Source organism: Armigeres subalbatus, chromosome 2, assembly GCF_024139115.2.
Source record: "Armigeres subalbatus isolate Guangzhou_Male chromosome 2, GZ_Asu_2, whole genome shotgun sequence".
Lineage (NCBI taxonomy): Eukaryota > Metazoa > Arthropoda > Insecta > Diptera > Culicidae > Armigeres > Armigeres subalbatus.
Window position 1 is genome coordinate 385,344,371 of NC_085140.1, and position 27,104 is coordinate 385,371,474.

The 27,104-nt window shown below is 40.4% G+C and overlaps 1 protein-coding gene across 3 annotated transcripts in view; it reads left to right on the forward strand.

The window, feature by feature from the left end:
* The window catches only part of LOC134213159 (uncharacterized), a 447,591-nt gene that overhangs the window by 408,504 nt on the left and 11,983 nt on the right, over nt 1-27,104 (forward strand). For 2 of the 3 annotated variants that reach the window (XM_062691822.1, XM_062691823.1), the window contains 3 exons: nt 8,160-8,734; nt 10,962-11,168; nt 11,235-11,410. In XM_062691822.1, the coding sequence (XP_062547806.1) occupies nt 8,160-8,734; nt 10,962-11,168; nt 11,235-11,410 (958 nt within the window). Of the gene's footprint in view, nt 1-8,159; nt 8,735-10,961; nt 11,169-11,234; nt 11,411-22,925; nt 23,790-27,104 lie in introns of those variants that run through there. The other variant, XM_062691824.1, reaches the window with a different exon arrangement.

Consider the following 27,104-nt stretch of genomic DNA (forward strand, 5'->3'; position numbering starts at 1 on the left):
GAATGCTATCAGAAATCAAGAAGGGAGGATTCTTGATTTCAGTCTAACACAAAATAACAAAAGCATGAGGATCACTGCTCAGCCGCCCATCTTTACCGTAACTTGGGATACGGAAGGAAATGTTGATGTAGAACTTACTTAGTGAGAGGCTCCCGACTTGGCGACGCCCTCATAAGTTCTACGGAGTTGGTGTTTGGGTAGGGTAAGATAGGTCAAGGATGTTTGCCTCAAGCTGGCAATTCGACCCATAGCATATGTTGTTTATATGTTTCTAATTTAAAATCTTGCCAGCCGGCTGTCGAAAGAGTATATACTTATATCTATTCTATTTATTGTTTGTTATTTAAACGTTCATGATTTATCAAGCTTGATTATTGACGCTGAAGGTCTTGAATAAAGTAAATGATCCGACGTGACGCGACTCACGCGAAAGAATAATATTATATATTATAACATATTATTATAAACTGTCACGTTTATTCTGGCTTCATCCTTACCCTTGCAGTTACTCGTGTAGCACAAGCGGGTGAGTGTTAGGCCACATGTGGTGCATGGGGAGTACAAGGAGAGATGAGGCGCATTCGTGCACTTGTGTACAATGTACATCATGCGGGAGGACAATGCTCAATAGTCATCCCCCGCAGTGTTGTTGTATTATGGGCCAGGGAAATTACTTTTACTTTGTGGGAAATTTCCGAGGGCGCATGATTTTTTCACTATTTATGAAAAATTTATTTAAATAAATCTTCAAAAGCTAAAACTAGACGAAAACAAAATGATCAAAACTAGATTTAGGTTTGTGAGGTTCATGGCGCAGAGAATCTTTTATTGCTTTCACATGGAGGGTCTCCATGGGTCCATGTTATATGGCTCGATATCGACTAATGAACACAAATAATACCATATTAAACATATTTTCTCGATTATTACCCTGAGAATGCTTTTGGTCGAATTCCAAAGAACTTCTGTTACACATCTCGATGTATCCTTGATCCTGAACCGCTGTACCCTGTATAATATTGCTTGGGAAAATTTGAAGAGTATTTTTTTAAAATTTTATTTTATTTTATTTCGTCAACCAACGTAGACTAGTACATATACATATACATGTTTGTTTTTGTAATGCTATAGTATAATTAAAAAATAATTTTGATTTTGAATTTATATTGCTGAATTTGTAATGTTTGCTCTTTGAAAATACTGTCTAATGTTATGCCGAGACATTGTTAAGTCAATAGTTTCGCAGTGTTGATTGTGAACAGCCATCATTCGATTGAGAGTCCCAAATTTGGCGTAATTTGTTCGGCAGTGATTGTATCTACACGTGTATTGCAGGCCTGATAGCAGGTCACTTTTTAGTGACATAATATTTTTTTTTATTGTCTTTATTAATGAGGTTTTCGGCCCTTGACCGGTTCACCTCAAACAGTGACATAATCATTTTTTCGGGCAAGTCACTAAAAAGTATCTTTTTTTCGAGCTCAAGTTACTAAAGTCACTTTTTCTCGCAAAAAGTCTCTATTTTCAACTATTTTTAAACTATTGACTAAGTTTAAACAAGTGGAGAGAAGTGAGAATTGAAAATTGTGAAATTAATCCTTTTTCTTTCTAATTTCATTTGTTTCACTTTTTGCTACCTTTTTCCTTCTTTCTTTTTTACCTGTTACCTTTTTTCATCTTCCTGATTCTCTCTTCCAACAACTTTCTTCCTCCTCCCTTCACTCTTTTCCTTATTTCTTCTTCCCTCTCCCATCTACACTCTCCCGTTTTCATATTTTTTTCTCCTCCTATCTTCCTATTTCCCTCATCTCTTTTCCTTCTTCCTTTTTCCTTTTTCTTCTTCCTTCGTCTTTTTCTTCTTCCTTTTTTATTCTTTATTCTTCCTTTTTTCTTTCTTACTTTTTCTTCCTTCCTTCTCTTTCTGTCCTATATCTCCCTAACTTCTCACTTCTCAGGATCTCGCTTCTCTCATCCCAGTTATCATTTATCACTTTTCACCTCTTGCTTATGTTTTCCTCACTACTAATTCCTACTTTTCACTTCGCAAGCAGTTCTTTTCTGTTGCATCTTATCTAACATCTAGAATACAACGCGGATTTCAAAAAGAACGGAAATCCCAATAAATATTACTTAACAGAAATTCTGTTTCTGACTTGTTCTCAAGTATACTACGGGGCAAGATGAACATTCCTACGGGGCAAGAAGGGCACTCTTCTAAAAATCAATTGTTCCAGCTAAAACGTATTAGAGCACCAATATTTAAAAAAAAAAATAGCTTTTAATGCGCATTTGCCATACCAAAACAATAAAACTGTTTTTGGGATTGCGATATCAATCACACTAATTCACACTAAATCGAACAACACAGTTTAAAAGTGTGACGGTTCCAAATTGTGATCGAAAGTGTGACTGTGACGATGTCGATTTCAATGGATTGTGACATCGATAAGTGTCAGACGAAAGCAAACGGCGTGAGAACCACGTGCTTTTGTTTTGAACATTTTCTTCTGTATTTTTAAGGGTGGTCTTACGGGAGCTCTTATTTTGGACCACCGAGAGGAATTTGCACTCAGTGGTCCAAAATATGAGCCGTCGAACTGGTGGTCCAAAATACCTTCCTTAGGAATTTGATTTGTTTTTTTATTTTTGTGATTTTTTGCAGTGAGCACGCATGTTAGCAAAAATAAGCGACAAGATTGGTGTTGTATTTATCTGTTTTGCGATGAGATGAATATATCTAAAACAACATTTGAAAAGGGCGTAATAGACAAAATTTTTCATTTTCATTTATTTAGTTAACATCTAAACAGATAACACTGAATCAACAATTTGACGCCACAATACATGGTTTGAGGCCGCATCTCTCCATCCTCGGATACGCCCCACGCTCGCCAAGTCGTTTAGCACCTGGTCTGCCCATCTCGCTCGCTGCGCTTCATGCCGTCTCGTACCTGCCGGATCGGAAGCGAACACCATCTTTGCAGGGTTGCTGTCCGGCATTCTTGCAACATGTCCTGCCCATCGTACCCTTCCGGCTTTAGCTACCTTCTGGATACTGGGTTCGCCGTAGAGTTGGCCGAGCTCATGGTTCATTCTTCGCCGCCACACACCGGCTTCTTGCATACCGCCAAAGATGGTCCTAAGCACCCGTCTCTCGAATACTCCGAGTGCTTGCAAGTCCTCCTCGAGCATTGTCCATGTTTCATGTCCGTAGAGGACAACCGGTCTTATAAGCGTCTTGTACATGACACATTTGGTGCGGTGGCGAATCTTTTTCGACCGCAGTTTCTTCTGGAGCCCGTAGTAGGCTCGACTTCCACAGATGATGCGCCTTCGTATTTCACGACTAACGTTGTTGTCAGCCGTTAGCAGGGATCCGAGGTAGACGAATTCCTCGACCACCTCGAAGGTATCCCCGTCTATCGTAACACTGCTTCCCAGGCGGGCCCTGTCGCGCTCGGTTCCGCCCACAAGCATGTACTTTGTCTTTGAAGCATTCACCACCAGTCCAACTTTTGTTGCTTCACGTTTCAGGCGGGTGTACAGTTCTGCCACCTTTGCAAATGTTCGGCCGACAATGTCCATGTCATCCGCGAAGCAAATAAATTGACTGGATCTGTTGAAAATCGTACCCCGGCTGTTACACCCGGCTCTCCGCATGACACCTTCTAGCGCAATGTTGAACAACAGGCACGAAACCATCACCTTGTCTTAGTCCCCGGCGCGATTTGAACGAACTGGAGTGTTCGCCCGAAATCTTCACACAGTTTTGCACACCATCCACCGTTGCTTTGATCAGTCTGGTAAGCTTCCCAGGGAAGCTGTTCTCGTCCATAATTTTCCATAGCTCCACGCGGTCTATACTGTCGTATGCCGCCTTGAAATCAACAAACAGATGGTGCGTTGGGACCTGGTATTCACGGCATTTTTGAAGGACTTGCTATACAGTAAAGATCTGGTCCGTTGTCGAGCGGCCGTCAACGAAGCCGGCTTGATAACTTCCCACGAACTCGTTCACTAATGGTGACAGATGACGGAAGATGATCTGGGATATCACTTTGTAGGCGGCATTAAGGATGGTGATCGCTCGAAAGTTCTCACACTCCAGTTTGTCGCCTTTCTTGTAGATGGGGCATTCTGACTATCAGTTTGTGCAGGCAAGTGGCCAGCTTTTCCGGGCCCATCTTGATGAGCTCAGCTCCGATACCATCCTTACCAGCTGCTTTATTGGTCTTTAGCTGTTGAATGGCATCCTTAACTTCCCTCAAGGTGGGAGCTGGTTGGCTTCCATCGTCCACTGAACTGACGTAGTCATCTCCTCCGCTGCCTTGTCTTTCACTGCCTGTACTCTCAGCGCCATTCAGATGTTCCTCGTAGTGCTGCTTCCACCTTTCGATCACCACACGTTCGTCCGTCATGATGCTCCCATCCTTATCCCGGCACATTTCGGCTCGCGGCACGAAGCCTTTGCGGGATGCGTTGAGCTTCTGATAGAACTTGCGTGTATCTTGAGAACGGCACAGCTGTTCCATCTCCTCGCACTCCGCTTCTTCCAGGCGGCGTTTCTTCTCCTGAAAAAGGCGGGTCTGCTGTCTCCGCTTCCGTCTATAACGTTCCACGTTCTGCCGGGTACCTTGCTGCAGCGCGACCGCCCGCGCTGCGTCCTTCTCCTCCAGAATCTGTCTGCACTCTTCGTCGAACCAATCGTTCCGTCGACTTCGACCCATATACCCGACGTTGTTCTCCGCTGCGTCGTTAATGGCTGCTTTGACTGTATTCCAGCAGTCCTCAAGAGGGGCCCCATCGAGCTCACCCTCTTCCGGCAACGCTGCCTCGAGATGCTGCGCGTATGCAGTGGCGACATCAGGTTGCTTCAGTCGCTCTAGGTCGTACCGCGGCGGTCGTCGGTACCGAACATTGTTGATGACGGATAGTTTTGGGCGCAGTTTAACCATCACCAGATAGTGGTCAGAGTCGATGTTAGCGCCACGATATATCCTGACGTCGATAATGTCGGAGAAGTGCCGTCCATCAATCAGAACGTGGTCGATTTGTGATTCTGTCTGCAGTGGTGATCTCCAGGTGTACCGATACGGGAGGCTGTGTTGGAAGTAGGTGCTACGAATGGCCATATTCTTGGAGGCGGCGAAATCAATTAGTCGTAGGCCGTTTTCGTTCGTCAGCCGGTGAGCGCTGAACTTTCCAATAGTCGGTCTAAACTCCTCCTCTTGGCCAACCTGAGCGTTCAAATCTCCTATGATGATTTTGACGTCGTGGCTTGGGCAGCTGTCGTACTCACGTTCCAGCTGCGCGTAGAATGCGTCCTTATCATCATCAGTGCTTCCGGAGTGTGGGCTATGGACGTTGATTATGCTGAAGTTGAAGAACCGGCCTTTGATCCTCAACCTGCACATTCTTTCATTGATCGGCCACCACCCGATCACGCGCCTTTGCATATCGCCCATCGCTATGAAAGCTGTTCCCAGCTCGTGTGTGTTGCCGCAGCTCTGGTAGATGGTATGATTACCTCTAAACGTTCGCACCATTGATCCCTTCCAACAAACCTCCTGCAGCGCTACGATGCCGAATCCACGGTCCTTGAGCACATCGGCGAGTATGCGTGTGCTCCCGATGAAGTTGAGAGATTTGCAGTTCCACGAACCGAGTTTCCAATCGCTAGTCCCTTTTCGTCGCAGTGGTCTTCGCCGATGGTTCCGGTCCGTACTCTCTTGTTGATTGTTCGTTGCTTATGATTTTTTAAAGGCTGGCTTGCAGGGCCTGACACCAAACCCCTAAATTTCCGGAGGACCATTCCTCCTTATTTCCGGTGGACCATGGTGCACAGTTTCACTTAGAGTCCCTCGCTGGCACTCGGACGATGATCAGCCGCCCCTAACATGGAGAACAGACGCTGTTGTGAGCCGATCCTGACATGGAGAACAGACGCTCAATAAGATTTGCACCTCCGGAGAGGAGCAAACCCCCCTTCCTGTCAGCATACGACCATAGTTCCCACCGGGGTTGGTTACCCGATCTTCCCTAAGGTTGCTCGTATCCCGGCCAGCACCACGAGGAGGTAGGGATAGGAGTTGCTGGGTAAGAGGCTAAGGACCGCGAGATGGGGTCTATTTTATTCCTTTAGGTACGCGAAGTACCAATGGTACGCTTTACCCAGCATTTGCCGTGCCAAAATTTATTCCTTCTGATTCTTCGTCTACATATATGTGAACAAAGAATCAGGAGGAATAAATATTGGCTGTATCGCCCTTTTCAAATGTTGGTCTAGATTTCATCAATCCCATAATAAAAAGGGTACAAATCCTTATGTGCTTGACATTAAAAAACCAAAATAAGTCCAATTAAGCAGGTTTGAATTACATTTCAATAGTGTCCATAAAATTTGGAAGCAACTGCTGCAGGCTCGCAGCGCTTGTGTCCATTTGGAAAGGACATATCGTTCTGCCTATGCTAGGGCGTTTTGACCATTGAAACATATTTTCGAAAAACTTAACATTTTTGAAGATAGAATCAATTTTAGGGGGGTCCCGTAGCGTAGTTGGCTACATGTTCGCCTTATAAGCGAATGGTCATGGGTTCGATTCCCAGGCCCTCCACAAAAACCCTTGTCAGTCGCCGGAAGCGCAGTTCGTACGGTGGCGTTTTGGGAGACGCGCCTAACCGACACGGCTGCCTGATGACGACTGACAAAACTGTTCTTCTCGGAGGCATTCCTCCAACGATCCTCGATAAATGGCAACCGGACAAAGCAACGATCATTAGATACACCATACGGACAAATGGACACAATGGACTCACGATGCGATGAACTGGCAAACGACAACAATAACGAATCAGGGATATCTAAAAATAGATTCTGTGTGGATTCTGTGCAGCAGAATACCACAGTAGATCACGGCACAGTAGCGGTTGAGAACACAGAGTGCCTACCAAATAAATTAAAAAAAATTGAATCAATTTTATATCATAGTAGCAGACCCGACGAACTTGGTTTCGCCTAAAATTGATTTATTCTTTGATTAGTTCTCTAGTTATGTAGACATTCCTCTTTCATTTGTATAGAAGCCACCCTTTCCAAAGGGGGGAGGGGTCTCGAACCATCTCAAGAATCTTCGCCCCAAAAACTCCTGCATACAAATGCAAATTTTCACACCGATTGGTTCAGTAGTTTCCGAGTCTATAAGGGTCAGACAGACAGAAATTCATTTTTATGTAGGGGAACGGTTCGGCACTTCATCCCATAGCTCCTATTTCCATCCCATCAAAAACAAAGCAATGAAAAACAATTTGGTTTGTTTCTTATTTTTGTGATTTTTTCACCAGTGAGCACGCGTGTTAGCAAAAAGAAGCGACGAGATTGGTGCTGTATTTCTTTGTTTTGCGATTAGATGAATATAGGGGAACTGTTCCGATCTCCATCTCACTGAACATATATGCATCTCATCGCGGAACAAAGAAATACGGCATCAATTTTGTCGCTCCTTTTTGTGCTCCATGCGTGCTCACTGCTGAAAAAAATTACAAAAATAATAAACAAACCAAATTCCTTTCCATTGCTTTGTTTTTGATGGGATGGAAATAGGAGCTATGAGATGAAGGGGCGAACCGTTCCCCTATATATTCAGTGGGATGGAAAACGGAACAGTTTCCCTATATAGAAGGAGAAGATTAACCACTGAGAAAAGTTATTTTGTTGCCCAAATGATTATTCCAGTCCAAGTTTTGTATACAGTATACTAGCGTCGCTTCAGAATGTTGAGCAAACGAACATTGAAAGTTACATCAAAACTGTTACTTTTTGTATTTTGCCATTATTTTCATTATGTAATACAAAAATACTTCCTCATTCACATAGTTTGATGGTTTTACAAATATTTTAAGGCACCAACTGGTTTTACCCCTCGTTAGTTTTGTAGAAATCAAAAGGGGCCTTTTTGGTCATGTGGGGCGCAATATACCATCTTAAGCCCCAAACGCAATATAACAGAACGGCGACGGAAACGGAAAGACAGAAAATATATGGGCTAACTGTCAAATTTTCCGTTTCCGTCGCCGTTCCGATGTATTGCGTTTGGGGCTTTACCCTTATTTATTAGCATTATCTCAGACTAATTATTGTTCCTTGTTTCTATTTCTTACAGCCACCGGAAAACGAGCTCCAGAAATCGCACGAAACCGGGACGAACCTCAGCGAGCACCAGCTGCGAGTGCAGGCCTCCCTGCAGCGACTGAACATCCCGGACTGGTACAAGCAATACTCGGGCAAAGATGGCGCACCGAACCAAACGATGCCGAACGCGACGACGGCCGTCGTCGGTCCCGGTGGCATCCTGCGGAAACGAAACTCGGACGTCGGCCGGTGGACCGGCCTCAGCTCGAAAACGACCTCGCTCAGCTCGCTCGGTTCGCACCGGTCCGATCGGAGTCCCGTCATGCTTAGCCCCTCGGCGCACAGTCACCACGGTGGTCAGACGGGATTCTCGCGGTGGTCCACCTCGCACCTGAACTCGAACCAGACGTCACCGAGCGTTTCGACGAGGGGCTCCTTCACCCGGGGCGGACTCAACTCCAGTGTGATTTCCGGCTATTCGACCGCTTCGACGACGGCTGGCTCCGCGGCTGGGGCCAACAGTGCAATCCGCAACTCGTTCCGGCAGCCGTACCTAGGGTGGAGAAGTCAGGAAAAATTGGCGCAGCCACGAACACCCGCAGAGAGGTATGTTGTTGGGGTATTAGTACATAATTCTTAGAATCTTATGCGCTTTTGTACAGGGAAATTCAAAGGCCAACGAAATTAGTTTTGTGTCCTGGTTTGCAGTTTATCCATTATTTTGTATATTACACTCAATCGCGCATCGAAATGCCTGCTTTTGTATTAAATTTAATAAATTGTAATACAAATGACAACAGAATGGTATTTACTGACAATACAAATTATCTGAGCATTTATTCAAAGACATTTAACAAAGTAACTAACTGGCTAACTTTCGGACGTAAATATTGAGGGTGAAAGCGTTTATATCCGTAGGATGAACGTTGATGATTTGAATCCTGAGAGAATTTCGATTCCGAATGGATTCCCGTCTGGATTCCGAATGGAATCCCGTCTGGATTCCGAATGGAATCCTGTCTGGATTCCGAATGGAATCCCGTCTGGATTTCTAAATGAATCCCGTTTGGATTCCGAATAAAATCTCGTCTGGATTCCAAATGAAATCTCGTTTGGATTCCAAATGGAATCCCGTCTGGATTCCAAATGGAATCTCGTCTGGATTCCAAATGGAATCTCGTCTGGATTCCGAATGGAAACCCGTCTGGATTCCGAATGAAATCCCGTCAATATTCCGGATGGAATGCAGTCTGGATCCCGAATGGAATCCCGTTAGGATTCCGAATGGAATCCCGTTAGGATTCCGAATGGAATCCCGTTAGGATTCCGAATGGAATCCCGTCTGGATTCCGAATGGAATCCCGTCTGGATTCCGAATGGAATCCCGTCTGGATTCCGAATGGAATCCCGTCTGGATTCCGAATGGAATCCCGTCTGGATTCCGAATGGAATCCCGTCTGGATTCCGAATGGAATCCCGTCTGGATTCCGAATGGAATCCCGTCTGGATTCCGAATGGAATCCCGTCTGGATTCGAATGGAATCCGTCTGGATTCCGAATGGAATCCGTCTGATTCCGAATGGAATCCGTCTGAATTCGAATGGAATCCGTCTGAATTCGAATGGAATCCGTCTGGATTCGAATGGAATCCGTCTGAATTCGAAAGGAATCCTGTCTGGATTTCGAATGGAATCCTGTCTGGATTCCGAATGGAATCCTGTCTGGATTTCGAATGGAATCCTGTCTGGATTCCGAATGAAATCCTGTCTGGATTCCGAATGGAATCCTGTCTGGATTCCGAATGGAATCCTGTCTGGATTCCGAATGGAATCCTGTCTGGATTCCGGATGGAATCCTGTATAGCTTCCGTATGGAATCCTATGTGAATTCTGAATGGAATCCTGTACGGATTCCGAATGGAATCCTGTACGGATTCCGAATGGAATCCTGTCTGGATTCCGAATGGAATCCCGTCTGGATTCCGAATGGAATCCCGTCTGGATTCCGAATGGAATCCCGTCTGGATTCCGAATGGAATCCCGTCTGGAATCCGAATGGAATCCCGTCTGGATTCCGAATGGAATCTCGTCTGGATTCCGAATGGAATCCCGTCTGGATTCCGAATGGAATCCCGTCTGGATTCCGAATGGAATCCCGTCTGGATTCCGAATGGAATCCCGTCTGGATTCCGAATGGAATCCCGTCTGGATTCCGAATGGAATCCCGTTAGGATTCCGAATGGAATCAAGATTTTATTGTGCAGAGTCAGGATAGAATCTCGTAATGACTTCGAATGAAATTCCGTGTGGATTCTGAATAAAAGGTTGTTAGTATTCCGGATAGAATCCCAAAAAGATTCCTTATTGAATCCCATGAAGATTCCGAAGATTTTTCCTTCAGAAATGTTAGTGGAATCTCCTGAGAAATCCAAATGAAACCCCGTCAGGACTCCGAATGGAACCCCGTCAGGACTCCGAATGGAATCCCGTTAGGATTCCGACTGGAATCCCGCTAGGGTTCTGACTGGAACCCCTTCATGGTTCCGACTAGAATCCCGTCAGGATTCCGACTGAAATCCCGTTAGGATTCCAACTAGATTCCAATCTCTACAGAATTCCGAATGAAATTCAGCCAGAATCTTTAAAAAAATCTAATGGAATACCCAAAGAATTCCGACTCGAATTCCGCTTAGAGTTCCCAGAGGTTATCTGAAATCCACAAAGAATTTTAACTGAGTTTGCTCAAATTTTTCAAGACTAGTTTATTGGTTATGTTCAGTTGTGAAAGATTTTCGTGGCATTTGCATGAATAAATTTGTTTAATTTACAAATAGGCTAGCATCTTCACTGCTCACCCAGCAGAAGCTCAAAGAGCAACAACAGCAGCAACAACATCCACATCAGAACCAGAAGAACGTAGAACCAGTAGTAACACCGGAGATCCAGTCATCCATCAAAGAGGTCACCTCCGCAATTGTACATTATGTAAATGACCAAACCAACCGACACTCACGCAGTAGATCCACTAGTCCAAGCCAAAGGTGAGCATCCTTCAGATCAAATCCGTTCCATAGATTCAATCAACTCAGACCGTTTCCGTTTTTTAGATGTTGGCTAGAAAGCTCATTCGTTGGTACCAAACCGCTGGATTCCCCGCAGACGCCAATGATCGACAACAGCAGCGGCCCAGCACAAGTCGTCGTCCTTCAGCAGAACAGCAGCAGTAGTAGTACGATGGCCGGGGACCACTATCGGTACAATGCCGGCCGGATGAATGGCGTCGGTGAGTCGACACTGATCTGAATTTCCAGAAAACGGATCAGTTTTTGATATTCTACTTTTACATTAGACATACAACTATACACCACACTCACTGAGAGAGATAGTTAGAGATAGAGTTCTCTATAATTGATCGTTCTCGTTTGAAGTTTTGTTCGTGTTTTATGCTTTTATGTTTGAGCTACAATTGTATACATTTATATACACTTAGTACACACTCTCTCTCTCTATCTTGTTACTACTGTTTAGCGATATTGGTTCTTTAGATTTTCCGTTTTTAGTTTGCGCGCTCGTTCACGATTACATCATATTTTTGGGTTATAATTTAGCAAAAAGCAATAAGATGATGTGAGGCGCTGATTGAAAATATTTTTTAGGTTTAATTTGAGATTTGTATCGTTTTAGTCAGCGTTTCCTTACTTTCGTTCTATTTTCTCCGAATCATGTAAAGCTTTGATATAGCAGTCAGAACGAGATTCTATCATTACGATTCCAAGTATGTTTTCGAATAACTGCTTTTTATTTGCAAATATTTTGCAATTCAAAATTTAAAAAGCAATGAGCTAACGCAAGTTTTTGCATTAAGAATGCATTTCCGATTATTGACTAAAACCTATAGGGATCAAACATATCCAATCACTCGAAACTCATTGTGAAACTTGAAACATTACTTTGTATAGCTTTACCTTTAAGGCAGGTTCAGATATTAAACGATATTGGGTATCGTTTTGAAAATTGTAAAAAACGATTGATATAGACCTTTATAAACCATTATTCTGATCATAAATCCTTAGAAATAATGTAGACGACGAAAAGGTGTGTTTTTTGACTTCATCACCAGGTGAAACTAGAGAAAACGGCAATCCACAGCACAAACATCCTAATGGCTTTCCGCATATAATCACTTTTGATTTTCCCATTGCCATTTCCATCATTCTACTAATCACCTCCTCTTATTTAAACGACAAATTAAATTAAGGAGCGTTTTGATTTGTGGGAACTTCTTTCATCGTTGTTCGGAGACGAGCCAGCCTCGGGCTGAAAGTCTCTTTAATAAAGACACAAAAAAAAAATTCTTTCATCGTTTTTCCAACTTGCTTCCCAATTCCTACAAGAGTGATTATTGTCAGACGTGCCCTATGCATCGTTAGAGTTAAAAGTTTGAACAGCCCTCCCTACTCACCATTAGCCGAGACACATCATCCATCCACCCATCAGTCTCGGAACTAATTCACCTAACTCGAGCCACTAACCAGCAGAAGCTTGCCGTCCTTTACCGCTAGAGGACCACATCCGCGCGTTTCCATCTCCGCAATAAAAAGCAACTTCATTGAATGGTGAAAAGTTTTTCTACACATTCGAAGCTCCGTGTAGAGTTCCCGCTTTTCATCTTGTGCTCGAACCCTCATCACTTCCAACTAATCGCACGTTTCCATCATCCATCCGACGATTGGCGGTACGAATCATTTGAGTCGTCCTTATGTGATACATAACCAGCGGTGCCTTAAAGCTTTAGAAGGAGAATTTTTTTACAGATCTGATTCGAAGGTGGTGCTTAATTTTACCAGCCAAGCACCAAGCGTGAAGTCAAATGGCATACTTTCGAACTGCATTGCGTGCAGCAAAAATAAGACAAAACGAACGAATCCGCGAATTCGAAAATCGATCGAACATCTTCAATCCGATGGAATCAAGTCACAGTAGAGTGCCTAACATCTATGTAGTAGAGATTCTGTTAATGTTTAACTTTTAGCTACTCTAAACATTGAAAAGCAACCTGTTCCAGTTAAGTCTATTTTTGATACATACTGTGTTTAAACTGTTAAGCAGTAGGATAGCAGCGAAGAGCTGATTTTGAGAACGTAAAATACACACCATGCTAGGCACTAGTTTTTCCCCGTATCGTTTGCATGAGTTGAGTTAGCTAGTTGGAATTATTTCTCAGTTGAAATACGCAAAGTAGTGATATGTGAGTCGGGAACGTTCTGTGTAGCCAATGAAACAGTCTAACCCTTTTGAATCATCATCTAAAACATCGATTGGAATTATTATTTGACTTGATTACTCTTTTTTCATCTGAAAATTAGTTATTAGTTTTGTTATCTGCTATTGTCATCAACATTAAAAGCAAGCATCTGTAATATTTTACCCCTTAGTTCTTACTGTACGCGCTAATTGTTTTAAGTTTTAATATATTATCATGTAATTACGAGAGGAAGAAAAAAGAATTATTATACTATTATTTAAACGATAGCTGTAATTTGTGTATAAGTATTATTATTTAAATAAAATTGGAAACAGCCTTTCAATTTATTACCGCATTTGAGTTTGCGTTTTTTGCTTTGTGTTTTGGTTTTCTTGATTTCCCAACTCCCTGACTTATTGTTGTATTAGTAAGTATTCTCATTTCATATCATTTTCAATTTTTTTCACGATCAGAAAAAATCTAGACGAATAATTTGGTATCAAACAATTATACAATACAATGTTTGTGTGTTCAGAACCACAAAATATTGTCAGTAGTTCCATTTAAGACTTACATCACGAATCATAGAATTACAATCTGTTTTCAGTTGGTAACACATTTTGCGGTTACTATAACGCCAACCATTTTCCAGTGGTCATTTTAGGCTTTGGCAGTTTGCATAAAAGCAAATCAGTACCATTCAAAGCCAGTTTTGTGAAAAATCTATGGGGTAAATCTGCTTGAAAACGTGTATATTCCAAAATTTACGTAATATAGTTGAGTTAAATAAAAAACAAAACACGCAAGAGATGACCTAAGTGCATTTATCTAAAACACATGGAAACATCAAAGTAATTTATTATTGAATCCTTCTTTAGCTTTCAATTATTTAGCTCAACATTGAATTTGTGGCATAAACTCGAATGAACATAAAACTTATAATTTGTGTCGTAACAATATCTCAATTTACAAAACATATTGTATCGGCATAATGTTTAAATCGGTTGCAACTGGTCAATAAATAATATTGCTTTTTATAGTAATTGAGCACTATTTATAAATTAACTGCCAATTCATGTCCTGAAGGATGCCTTTCTAACAGGCAACATGATACACGCAGATGAAATTATCTCTTATTCTCTCTGTTTACTCACATTCGCTATGCGCTGAAGGTTGTCTCTCCACTCTCCAGCGGGCGGCATACTAAACACGGAGACAGCTATCTCTTATTCTCTCTGTTTACATTTCGTTTGACAGAACTTACTCGATTGAACTAGTACAGCGCCATTCGAAATCTTGTACTGCGACTGAATGAAGTCGAACGAAATACATAATGCCGCATTTTTTTTCGAAACGAATGCAAAAACGCAATGCCACCCCTGGTTATTTTCTGTGAACGGTTTTTAGAGGAAAGTTACAAGAATTCAATATAATAATTTGTACAAGCAAAAAAAAATTACCAGTCCAACTTTTGAACTGTTGAAAATCGTACCCAGGTTATTACAACCGGCTCAGGTGGTGTATTGGAACCCGATATTCACGGCATTTCCAAAGGATTTGCCTTACAGTATAGATCTGATCATTTGTCGAGCAGCCGTCAACGAAGCCGGCTTGATCACTATCCGTGAACTCATTCGTTACAAAAACTCATAATGCGAATCCATATAGGTGACAATTTGTTGAAAAAAAACTAAGTAAAAAAAACATTTTCAGAACCCCACTCTTATTCAACCTCAAGTTAAGATTAAACAAGAGTAGCTGAAGCCAAACATCAAAGACGAAACACAGATACACTTTGAAAAACGTATAATACGAATCCATATAGGTGACAAACACAAAGTACATTGTAAAAAAAACGCATAGTGCGAATCCATATAGGTGAAAATTTGTTGAAAAACTAAGTAAAAAACATTCATAATCTCACCCTTATTCAACCTCAAGTTGAGATTAAACAAGAGTAGCTGAAGCCGAACGTCAAAGACGAAACACAGAGTACACTATGAAAAAACGCATAATGCGAATCCATATAGGTAACATACACAAAGCACATTGTAAAAAACGCATAATGCGAATCCATATAGGTGACAATTGGTTGAAAACTAATTAAAACACATATTCATAACCCTACTCTTATTTAACCTCACGATGAGGTTGAATAAGAGTAGCCGATTATCTCGGAGAAGTAAAGAGTCAACTACGCCATATCTCCGGTTAGCGCAGCGAGGGCTAAAATACTGTGAAGGGGGCCCTGGTGCTTCACAGGCTCCGTTTGCGGTTAGGTTCTTATTAGACCCCCCTAACCATTCATTCGTAGGCACGGTAAGCATAAAGCCGCATCACACCGAGAATTAGGGGTCACCTGTATGGTGGACTTTTACCACTGGAACAGGCAATCCGTAATGTTATTCTTAGCCAGATAACCAGCTGCCGACACCACACGGCTATCTAGGCTGTTCGTGGAGAGAAGTTGACATTGACTTTACGTCAACTCTCAATGTGGCCGAACAGCCGAGATTGGAAAGTTGGATTGGTAATTTTTTTTGCTTGCACAAATTATTATATTGAATTCTTGTAACTTTCCTCTAAAAACCGTTCACAGAAAATAACCAGGGGTGGCATTGCGCATCTCGAATCGAATTACTCGATTCGTACGTTTTTGCATTCGTTTCGAAAAAAAATGCGGCGTTATGTATTTCGTTCGACTTCATTCAGTCGCAGTACAAGATTTCGAATGGTGCTGTACTAGTTCAATCGAGTATGTTCTGTCAATGGTGATCGCTCGAAAATTCTCACGCTCCAACTTGTCGCCTTTTGTTAAGGGGGCGTATAAACCCGAGGGCGAGGATATAGAAGGAGGAAGGAAGAAGGAAATACTTTTCTATTTGTCCTTTTCGACTTTTTGTCTTTCGACCTTTTGTCACTTCGACGCCATAGCTGTTAGCTGAAAGAGGCGGGTCTGCTGTCTCTTTCTTCGTCTAAAGCGTTCTGTAAGGTACCTTGCTATAGCACAACCGCCCTTCTCCCCCAGAATATGTCTGTACTATTTGTCGTACCTTTTCTGATTTTTGGACAACCAACGATCGCTTTTCGAGTTAGTGTTGTGAGACTCATAGGATTCGTTTGAATTGCTGAAGCACTAATTCCAAGGAGCGACTAGCAAACGCGTACTTCTTCATCGCTGAAGCACTATATTAGATCAGCAAGTGCGGGGTCTACCCCGGAGCGCACGTCCTCTTCCAGGTTCTCTGCTAAACATGACTTTTGCTGATCTTTCTTCCGGCATACGGTATACATGTAGTGCATGTATACTTGGTACAACTCGCAGTATTTTCCGCTCATACATTCCGAGAATTTGATAGTCTGCATGTTTTAACGTTCATGCTTCATGGCCGTACTGGACGAATCAACGATGTATGCAGAACTAGTTTTGTCCATGTCTGTACACGGAAGAAATAAACTACGAAGTAGTTTGCCTTTACTCCCAAGTTAAAAAAGTACTCAACGGAAAATTTATTTACCTTACCGGAGGTTTAATTTACTCAATTTTGAGTAACTTTACATTAATACCTGAGCTGTAGAGTTATAAGCGAATGTAAGGAACGTTTCATCAAAAACCATTTCCTACTACGCAAGGTAGAAATAAATCACCCATCAAGGAGTTGAACCAATGCACCATGCGTCTCCATATATTTGTACAATTACACATCGAACATGTTCAAAACTTGTTGGCATCAACAAATCTCCAAAAGTAATGAAATTGCAAACTTGGTGTCTTCGACAAAGTTTTTCGAGAGAACTTTTGCTACAACTCTCGCGAAGACGTACACCTTTCATGTTGTAAAGCGGAAAAAATAAATTTTTCATCTCACTTTAAGGAGGTTGATCATAAGGCTAAATACCTTCAAAGAAGCGCGTCGACTTACTGATAAAATGTCTCGAAGACGCCATTACGCTAAATCACATAATAAAGGTACTATTAAATAAACGCGCCAAAAACATGATTTTTGCCACTGTGCAATGATGCCAATGTCATCCGCGGAACCAAAGAGCATGTAAGACTTGTTGATGATGGTTCCGTATCTTTGCACACAAGATCCTCGAATTACACCTCCCAAAGCTATGTTGAACAGCAGATTAGAGAGCGCATCGCGCTGCTTCAATCCATCTAACGTCACGAAAGAATCGGATGTCTTACCAGATATTCTGACGCTTGATTTGCTTCCATCCACCGTCCAGCATTATATGTTACAGTTCCACATCCACAAACAGGTTATAAGCCCGCAAGCTGTATTTCTGGAATTAATCAAGGATTTGTCGCGGAGTAAACATCTGGTCCGTTGTTGATCGCCCTTCTCGAAAACCGCTTTGATATTCGCCGACAAAGGTCTCCGAAAAACGGTCGCAGTCTGCTAAACAGAATTCGGGAGATTACCTTGTAGGCGGTATTGAGGAGTTATTCAATTGGTTTAATCACCGTTACTTAGTATGTAACTATTTAGTTGTTTTTCGGTGAAAAATATCAAAACACCATTTATTGCTGCATGACGTTTCGGTCTACTTCTTCTCTTCAACCATCTTCAGACGCATTTCACCGCAGCTATTGCCACGTAACAGTAAAGAGGTACGTGAAGAGGAATTATGTTTTTGTTTATAGTAAAACCGTACAAAATTCCTTCTAAAGTTGCTGCAGGAGCTATTTCGGAAATTTTGTTTGAATATTTTTTCCTGAAATTTATTAAAGATTGAAATAGAAAATCCTAATCGAATTTTCGGAAAAGTTTCTAACGACGGAACTCTTGAAGTAATTTCTGAATGATTCCTAAAAGAATGTCTGAATTAATTTCTGATTTGCAAAAGAATTTCTGAAGGAATATTCGAAAGCTTTAAGGAATTTCTAATTATATTTCCAGATGATTTTTTATTTAATTTTTCTCATGAATTCCTGGGTTAAATTATGCAGCAATTGGGATTGAATTTTGAAGGATTTAGGGAAGTAGGGAAAGCACCTGTCTATCGTACTGGTTTCGTGGGATCAAACCCCACCGAAGGGAGCGCGGTTACCCTCCAATCCCTTTTCAGAACTAAATTTATCACATGTTGTGCAAATGCATAATCGAGTTTCATCATTAATTTCCACTCCGGGTGGCTTAATACCTGGAATAATAAGCAATTAACTTTGAATGTAAAGAATTCCTTTTTAGCTAGGAATTACTGAAAAAAATTGTTTGAGGAAATCCTGGAATAATTGCTGATGACAATCATTTTAAAAAATGAAGGAAATGCTTATTCAATTTCGGCAGGAATTTCCAAAGGAATTCATAAAAGAAATTTTGGAAGGTTTTCCTGAAACAAATTACGTATGTATTCTTAAAGAAACTTCTGAAGAGGTTTCCATAGGAACTCCAAACTCCAAACAAATTTAAAATATAATGGAATTTACAAATTTCTAAAAGAATTATCGAAGGAATTTCTTAAAGAATTTCGAAAAAAATCTTTGAAGAATTTGTAAAGGAATTATCGAAAAAATTCTCTAGAAGCATTTCCGAGGAAATTTCTAAAGGAAATAATGTGGACGGAAGATATTTTGAAGAAATTTCTGAATGAATTCTCCTAAAACAATTTCCGTAGGTATTCCTGATAGAATTCCCGAAGGATTTTCCATAGCTATTTCCGAATTAATTCTGAAGGGAATTTCCCAAGGAATTTTTAAATCAAATTCGTGAAGAAAATTCTAAACGGAATTCCCAAATAAAATTATGTAGAAATTTGCGACATTCTTGAATTTCTGTAAGAATTTCTTTGGAAATTCTTTCAAGAATTTATTCGGAATGTTTTGGGATTTTTTCTGAAAATCCTCCGGAAATTGCATCGGAGATAAATCCAGAAATTTCTTCGGATATTCCTTATAATATTCCTACCACAGAAGTAATTTTAAGATTTTTTTAAAGATCCTTCTTTTAGGATTTTTTTTTTCAGTACCTAGAGTTTCTTCGGAATAAATTTTACGAACTCTGTCAGTACCTTCTCAACGATTCCTTTCGGAAACTGTAGGAAGAAAAATCGTGAAATTTCTTCGAAATTTCCCTCAGGAATTTCTTCAAAACTTTCTCCAGTATTTCTTTCGATAATTCTTTTAGGTATTCCCTCGGGTTTATTTAGCAATTCTTACAGAAATTCCTTTACACCTTCCTAATTTCCTTTGCGCCGTAAATTCCTCTCTTTAGAAAATCCTTTAGAATTTCTCTTAAGAATCCTTCGTAAATTTAATTTGGAAATTATTTTGGGAATTTCTTCGAGAATTCTTTAGAAATTCCTTACGAAGTTTCTTCAGGAAATCCTTTGAAATTTCCGTAGAAACTCCTCCAAAAAATATTTTAGGAACTCCTATTTCATTCTTCCATAATTTGCCGTATGATTTTTTTTCTAGAAAATTTCCTGAAGATACAAATCGAATTTTATTAATTATTCCTGTTCCGAACAGTTCCCAAAATATTTTCCGAAGGATTTACTGGAGAAATTTTAGAAGTATTGAAATGTATTTCAGGAAGAATTTAGTACAACCAGAATAGATTTGGGACAAGAATTTCCAAATGAATTATTGACGGAAGAATTTCCAAACAAATGGAATTCCCAAAGAATTTCTTCGGAATTTTGATCCAGAGGTTCTTTTAGTTAAGCCTGCCCCCTTTCAATTTCGGACACCCATCGTCCAACGCGATTTTTAAACATTTGTATCAACCACTGAGACGATCTATTTACATGACAGCTCAATCTCTTCGCTTTACTGCTGCTTTCATGCCATCTTAGCTCTCGTCCAAATTGATGAAATGGAGATAAATCAATTGTACATTATCTAACTGTCCGAAATTTAACGTGGACAGGCTTCAAATTCTCAGGAAATACTTTGGAGATATATCTAGATTTTTTTGGAAATGCATCAAGATATTCCTTCACTAATTCCTTTAGAAAAACCTAAAAAATCCTTAAGGATTACTTGCGTCTTAAGAATTTCTTCAGAAATTCCTTTCCAGATTACTTACAAAATTCCTGCGGATTCCAATTATTATAAGAACTCCTTGGTCCTTATTTTTACCTTGGAAAAAAAATCAAAATTGAAAAAAAAATTCAAGAATGGTTGCATTGTTAAAACATGCAAAATGATCGAAAAAAAGTGATTTATTCCCCTAAAGTGCTTTTTTGATCATTTTTATGTGATTTTTTTAATACATTTTAGGATGCATGAGAAAGGCATAATCGCCGTCAAGTGAATTAATCTGAGTTTTTTAATTCATTAGCATCTATGGATTTTTTTCACCAGCAGCAGGAGCGGGTCATTTGGCATAAAGTCATTTGGCATAACTCCATTTGGCATAAGGTCATTCAGCAGAAACACTATTTGGTATAAAGGTCATTTGGTATAACGGACATCTGGTATAATTGACAGTGAGGGCATTTGGCATAATTTATTTTGTTCATAAAATTAGTTATCAGACTAAGTGGTGGTGAGAAAAACCTGGAATGCTGAATATAGCACAGCCCGATAATAATAATTAAAATACATAATCCTTTCGAAGAAAGCATGTGTTAGCCGAGTAAGAAGCAATGATAAATGTCATTTCTCCATTGGAAATAAAGCATCTATCGAGATGCGTTTGCGGGTTAAGCCGATGGGGGATGTGATTCGTTCTTCAGAAGTATGCAATGGTGGATGTGATTCCTTCTTTAAAAATAAGCGCTTGCTCGGATTAAGGAAACGATGGATGTAACTTCTTTTTTAAAGTAGGCGTTTACTTGAATTAAGGCAATTGAGAAGGTGATCTTTTCTTCATGCTTGCTTGCCTGGATTAAGGTAATAGTGGATATGATTCCTTCTTTGAAAGTAAGCGTTTGTCCGGATTAAGGCAACGGTGGATGTGATCCCTGATTTAAAAGTAAGTGTCTGCCGAATTAAGGCAATGGTGGATATGATCCTTTTTTTAAGTAGGCGTTTGTTCGGATTAAAGCAAAGGTGAATGTGATCCCTTCATTAAAACTAGGCGCTTTCTCGGATTAAGGCAAGGGTGGATGTGATCACTTCTTTAAAAGCAGGCGCTTGCTCGGATTAGGGCAATGGTAGATGTGATTCCTTCTTCAAAAGTAGTCGATTGCCCGCACTACTGCGAATTCGGTCCCTTCTTTAAAATAAAAAGTGATTGCTTTTATGAAATTAGCAGTTTGTCCAAAATACGGCAATTGTGGATGTGATTCGTCCTTTGGTTGTAGGTGTTTGGATTGCATGGATCTGGACTTCTCCGCAGTCTTCGAATCTTACGCCCAAACAACCCAGATGGGGCCAGACGGAGCTCCAGTATGCAACACTTGTCGACGATTCTACCCGGAGCTCCCTTGCGTCAAAGATCGTTCCACAGATTTCCACAGAGAGTCGTGTCTAGTTGGCATGTGTTGAATCACTGTCCAAACTACTTCGACTGCCGCTGAATCCAAATGATGCATAGCCGATGTCAGCGCTGCCTTTATTCCGGACATCAAGAAGACTCTGTTTCTGTTTTCAGCGTCTGCACATGTGGTGATTTGATTTTCAGTATGTTCATCAAGAAAGACCCACACGGATTACGTGCACCGGGCGATGAGGAAAGTGCGATCATATCGGTATTACCACAAGATTCTGCAAACAGCTTACCGTATTCATTAATTTCTCCAGGATCATGACATCTTATGACATGCTTATATTTTGTGTTGATGGCATTAAAGATCTAGGATGTCTTCCTTCAGAGCTTCATCCACGACGGCTTCTGTTCATTGTAATAATTCTCCTCGACCTGTAACCTACGAGCACCGGTCGGTGCATAACAATTGATTATCGTGGTAGTATGTGTTCTTCAAAGTTTGGTCAACGGATTGGTTGAATGTTTAAGTAACATAATAACAATTATCAATCCTTTGGTACTAAATTAAAACTGATTGCTATTTTAAAAATGGACAGTCGATGGGATGTGCTGAACAAACATTAATCGCTAAAAAAGTATGTGTATTTTTAATAAATACAGCCTCCTAAATGAGTACCTTTTTCCAGTACAACATTATTTGGCTGATGAAATTAAAACCGTTTGCGTTACAGAATTAGATTGGATTCGAATTCAAGAAAGCTGAATAATTAACTATGATTGATAAGATTAAGCCCCTTAATTTGTTTGCTTGATTTCTTCACAATTAAAATGTTCGCTCAATTACCTTAATTTGCTTCATACACCAGCATTGGTTTAGTTTGATTATTCTGCTCATTTTCTCGATAAGATACCTGAAAGTTTCACCCATAAAACAACAAACAAACAACCAACAAACTTCGTTCACGTTGTTCCACCTTACTCATGGCGTTTTTTATTCTCGATTTACCCTCGTCCCAACACCTTATTCCCAATCATTGATATCGACCGTACTTGCGTTTCTGAAATTGGGCAACCGCCATTGACATCGCCATATCCGCACTAAAACCCTATATCCCATCCCGTCTCCAACCTCGTCCCTCAAATACTGCCCGCATCGCGTTCCACAGTGACACCAACGGTTCCGACCTTCTCCCTGCCGCCGGAGCACCTGCAATCGCCCGGATCAGCCACCCTCGAAGACGTGCTCGCGTCGCTGCTGGGCTTACCGACCGAAACACACAGGTCCTCAGGTATGAACCTGTAAGTTTTACTCCAACTATCAATGGAACTAAAACAAACCCGCTAAACGTGCATCCAAACTTCTAAACTATTCTAAACGCAAACAAAAAAAAATCAAGCTCTCAAAATTGTAACTTAGGTGAATGTGCGCTCGAACCGTTACTCGTGGCTTCGCCTCTTGGAGCACGAACGCTAGATTTTTGTACTTAGGATGAAAGAAAAACAAACTTCAAAAACAGAAAATCAAAAGACTTAAGAAATGCATCTTAAAATAATCGTGCTGTAGTTTGGTTCGGTTCTAGATAGTACTAATTGGATGTTGTACCGTTATTTTTATTCCTATAGCTATGCTCTGAACGTATTCTAAAATCAATGCTTTGTCAATCATGTGGATGCCTTATCGTAACTCATATGTTGTTGCTTGAAATCAGAATCCTATGCGATATACTATTGTATGCAGTATATGAAAAGAGCTTCATCATACCTATGATATCGTGAAACCGTTTTACCACTTTGTATTAACCTTCTCTAGACATGTGTAGCTTTTAAGATAGATAGCAATTAGTTGTGAATGTAACCAATTTTATATTATTTTTTTATATTCAAAATAACATTTGTTCCATGTTTCGATGTATATCCGTTAAATATAGACTAATCAGAGCTAGGACTAATTGTTACCACATTGTTAAAAATCATACTAACTAAGATAATATCAAACTACGTGATAAGAAACCAAAGGTTAAACATCTTTCCCAAAACATAACAAAACTAGTATAAGAATAAATCGTATGCCAAGTTGTCAATAAACCGAAATGCATTAATTATGAGCTAAGAAAAAAGCTAAGCAATATTAAAAGCGCTGTTTTCTTTAAACCGTTTAAGCTTGCTCCCTTCGAAGCAGTTTCTATTTATCTTGTATGGTGCTCGATTGTTAATGTTTATTTTAGTTTGACTTGTGTGTGATGAGTTCTATTTTTATTTTGTTGTTGTTGTTCTATGTTAATTTGCGCTGTAGTACTTTATGAGAATGAAATATGTTCAGTTGTGTATAACCATGTTATGTGAAATGTTTACTGCTTCATTATAAAAAGTTGTTTTTGAATGTGTTGTTCACAATAATTACAATAATGCGGTTTCCAGTGTCATACTTATTCCTTCCACAAACATTTTCAAAGGTTGCCAGAATTAAAACATTTCCATTGGTATTCAGAATGATGACAATAAAGGAATTCCAGAAAATCAGATGATTTCTGTGGAACGTTGACCAGAGCGATTTCAAAATTACAAAATTTAAAGATGAAATAAAAAACTAATTTGATGTAATTTTTCATCTACACAATGGTTGATCTTCTTTTCACGATCATCTTCTTCTTTTTATTGGCTTACATCCCCCAATGGGATATTGCCGCCTCGCAGCTTGAACACTAAGCGTTTCCACCGTTATTAACTGCGAGCTTTCTAAGCGAAGTTACCATTTTTTACGGTCGTATATCATGAGGCAAACACGACAATACTTTTATGCCAACGGACTTCGAGAAAATTTCCAACCCGAAAATTTATTAGACCCAGCCACCTTCAACATGGTCTTGCTGCGCATCTTACCGCACGGTTAAGAAAGACCCCAAAATCATGTATGTAGTTGTGAGCACAAGATCATATGGAAAGAATTATGCGAATAAAGTTAAAATGGCCATTTAAAAGCGAGAGTTTGGAGTATGAGTCATGTTCGAAATTTGAGTTAAAACGGTAATTTTTTCACCGAACGCACAAAGCAGGACAAACATTTCGATGATAGCGTGATCGTTTTGCGTGCCAGAGAAAACACGGTCAGACGCATAATAAACTTTTATTTGTCCATATATCCAGATCGTTCTGCATTCCAAAAACACATTCGGTCGCACACTTATTAATTCACTTTTCGATGGCCCAATGCTGAATAAAATAACGTGGATTTCAAAAATGTTCTGGGTTCCATTTTGAATTGTACTAACATAATAGAAACAATAGCACATCATGAAACTTAAACACGTTAAAATGTTCATGGCGTCAATGGCTTCAAACGATGGCTTGTAATTCCGTTACAGACTTATCCTGTACTATATATCCTGTATAAAATTGTGGTTCTGAATAGAACCAATTTATTTTGAATAATATGCATGTCCATTGTCCAATTACTAAAAGCAGCAAAACCAAACTCAGAGTGAGCCAATTTAACTTTTCGCGGACAACAGTCAAATCGATAAATATGCTATCATATTCAGTACTAGTCAACCGCTTGCCGACGGCCGCCACTCGAATCGATACTAACGCCATTATATTTTCTTCAGTATCCATGCGAATAAATTTATTGTAGAGTCTCGCTCCGATGCGCTCCAAGTGCTTATGGTTTGTACTTCGAAAAAGTTTGCTCAGATTAAGAAAAGGACCGATTAATTTTCAATACACATTTTATATCGCTAACAACTCAGAATCTAGCCAGAATGTTTTATTGGCAATGAATTTGATACATTGTTGCCTGCTGCGGATAGAATCGCTACCAAGGGCCGTCGACTGGCCTCCTTGAAATCTTGAACGAAAATGACGCGCGCTCGCATCAAGGCTCTTTTTATGCACAAAGAAAACGAAAGCGGTTGGTCATTAGCCTCGCTTTAACAGTGATTGTGGAAATGCGTAATCAAAATGTGCGCCCACATCGTTTGTCGAAAGGGCGGGGCTTACGGTGTTACTACAAGAAAGCTATCATCTCGCGCGAGCTCGTCATTCTGCCGTTTAACTGTAAATCATCGATAGGTCAGCCAGCAGCAGCATCAATTGAGATTTTCGTAATGGTCGTCGTTGCTTCAGAAAATTTGACGTAGCGATTGCGTCGGTAGTGGCATCAATGGCCCGAGTGGCGGTCATTGGTGTTAGAACTGTGAATAATCAGCAGTCGGGCAGGTAACAGCACTCGTGTTTTTTTTTTGCATCGGTGGAAGAAGTGAGTGATCAGGAACCTGCTCTCAAGTGAGATTCGTCTCGCAGGAAGCAACCTAATGAGTGGTTGCTGAAAGTGATTGGAGATATTATTGAAAACAAAACTGTTCTTATCAGGACCACCATTATATACTGTAGTGGTGTAGTGCGTATTATTGAGACGAATAACAAGAAAATTGATCTGAGACAAACTATAAAAAGTCGCTTAGCGAGGGTTGCGGAATCATTGCCTTAATGTCGGTTAGAGTGGAGGCAATCAGCGAATGATTGCTGCAGCTAGTGGCGTCTCCATCGATTTGGTTGTCGTCAGCAAAAATTAACATTTTCTTATAAGATACTGACTTTGGTTTTGTTGCTCAGGGCCATGATTTATTAAAGAGAAAGTTGATCCAAGACGAATATTCATCACAATACAAAACACAATCGCTTGGCGACGGCAGACAGTTTGTTGAATCAATCAATTTTATCGCAGACGATAGTTGAAAATGTCTTTACTATGTTGGGTGACGTTTTATCCGTTTTGGCTTTTTTCGGTGAAAACTGAAATTCTCTTGCAATATTCTGAGCTTGGTTCTGTTGCTATTAGGGATTGAAAGTGTGCATTATTGAACATAATTCGATTTTACAGGACCACTATGGTGGGTGTACCAATTGTCGCCATACATAAGAACAACTGTTTTTTAAAAAATAAGTCAAAGGCATGCGGGTCGACTTTATATATCGATCGAAAGGTTTTACTTCCTGCTCCTTAGAACAGCTGTGAAAATCACAATAAAATTTGTTATAATCCTCAAAATTGATTAGTCCATAATAGGAACGCATGCACCAGTTGTGGCACTATTCTTAATTTTGGTTCCTTATTTGGCAAATCCCATTGTTTTCTTACGGGATTGGCCAAATAGAGACCACTAGAGCGACAACTGGTGCAAAGGACGTCGTTTTCTTGTTTTGGAGCAGATCAAAGGTGTTATCGTATCATATGAATATGCTTTATCGATCTGAACTTGTTTTGTGATGATTTGATTGGCCATTTGGCATATAAAGCACTAGTGCGACAACTGTTGCTATAGCCACAACTGGTACATCTAGCCTAT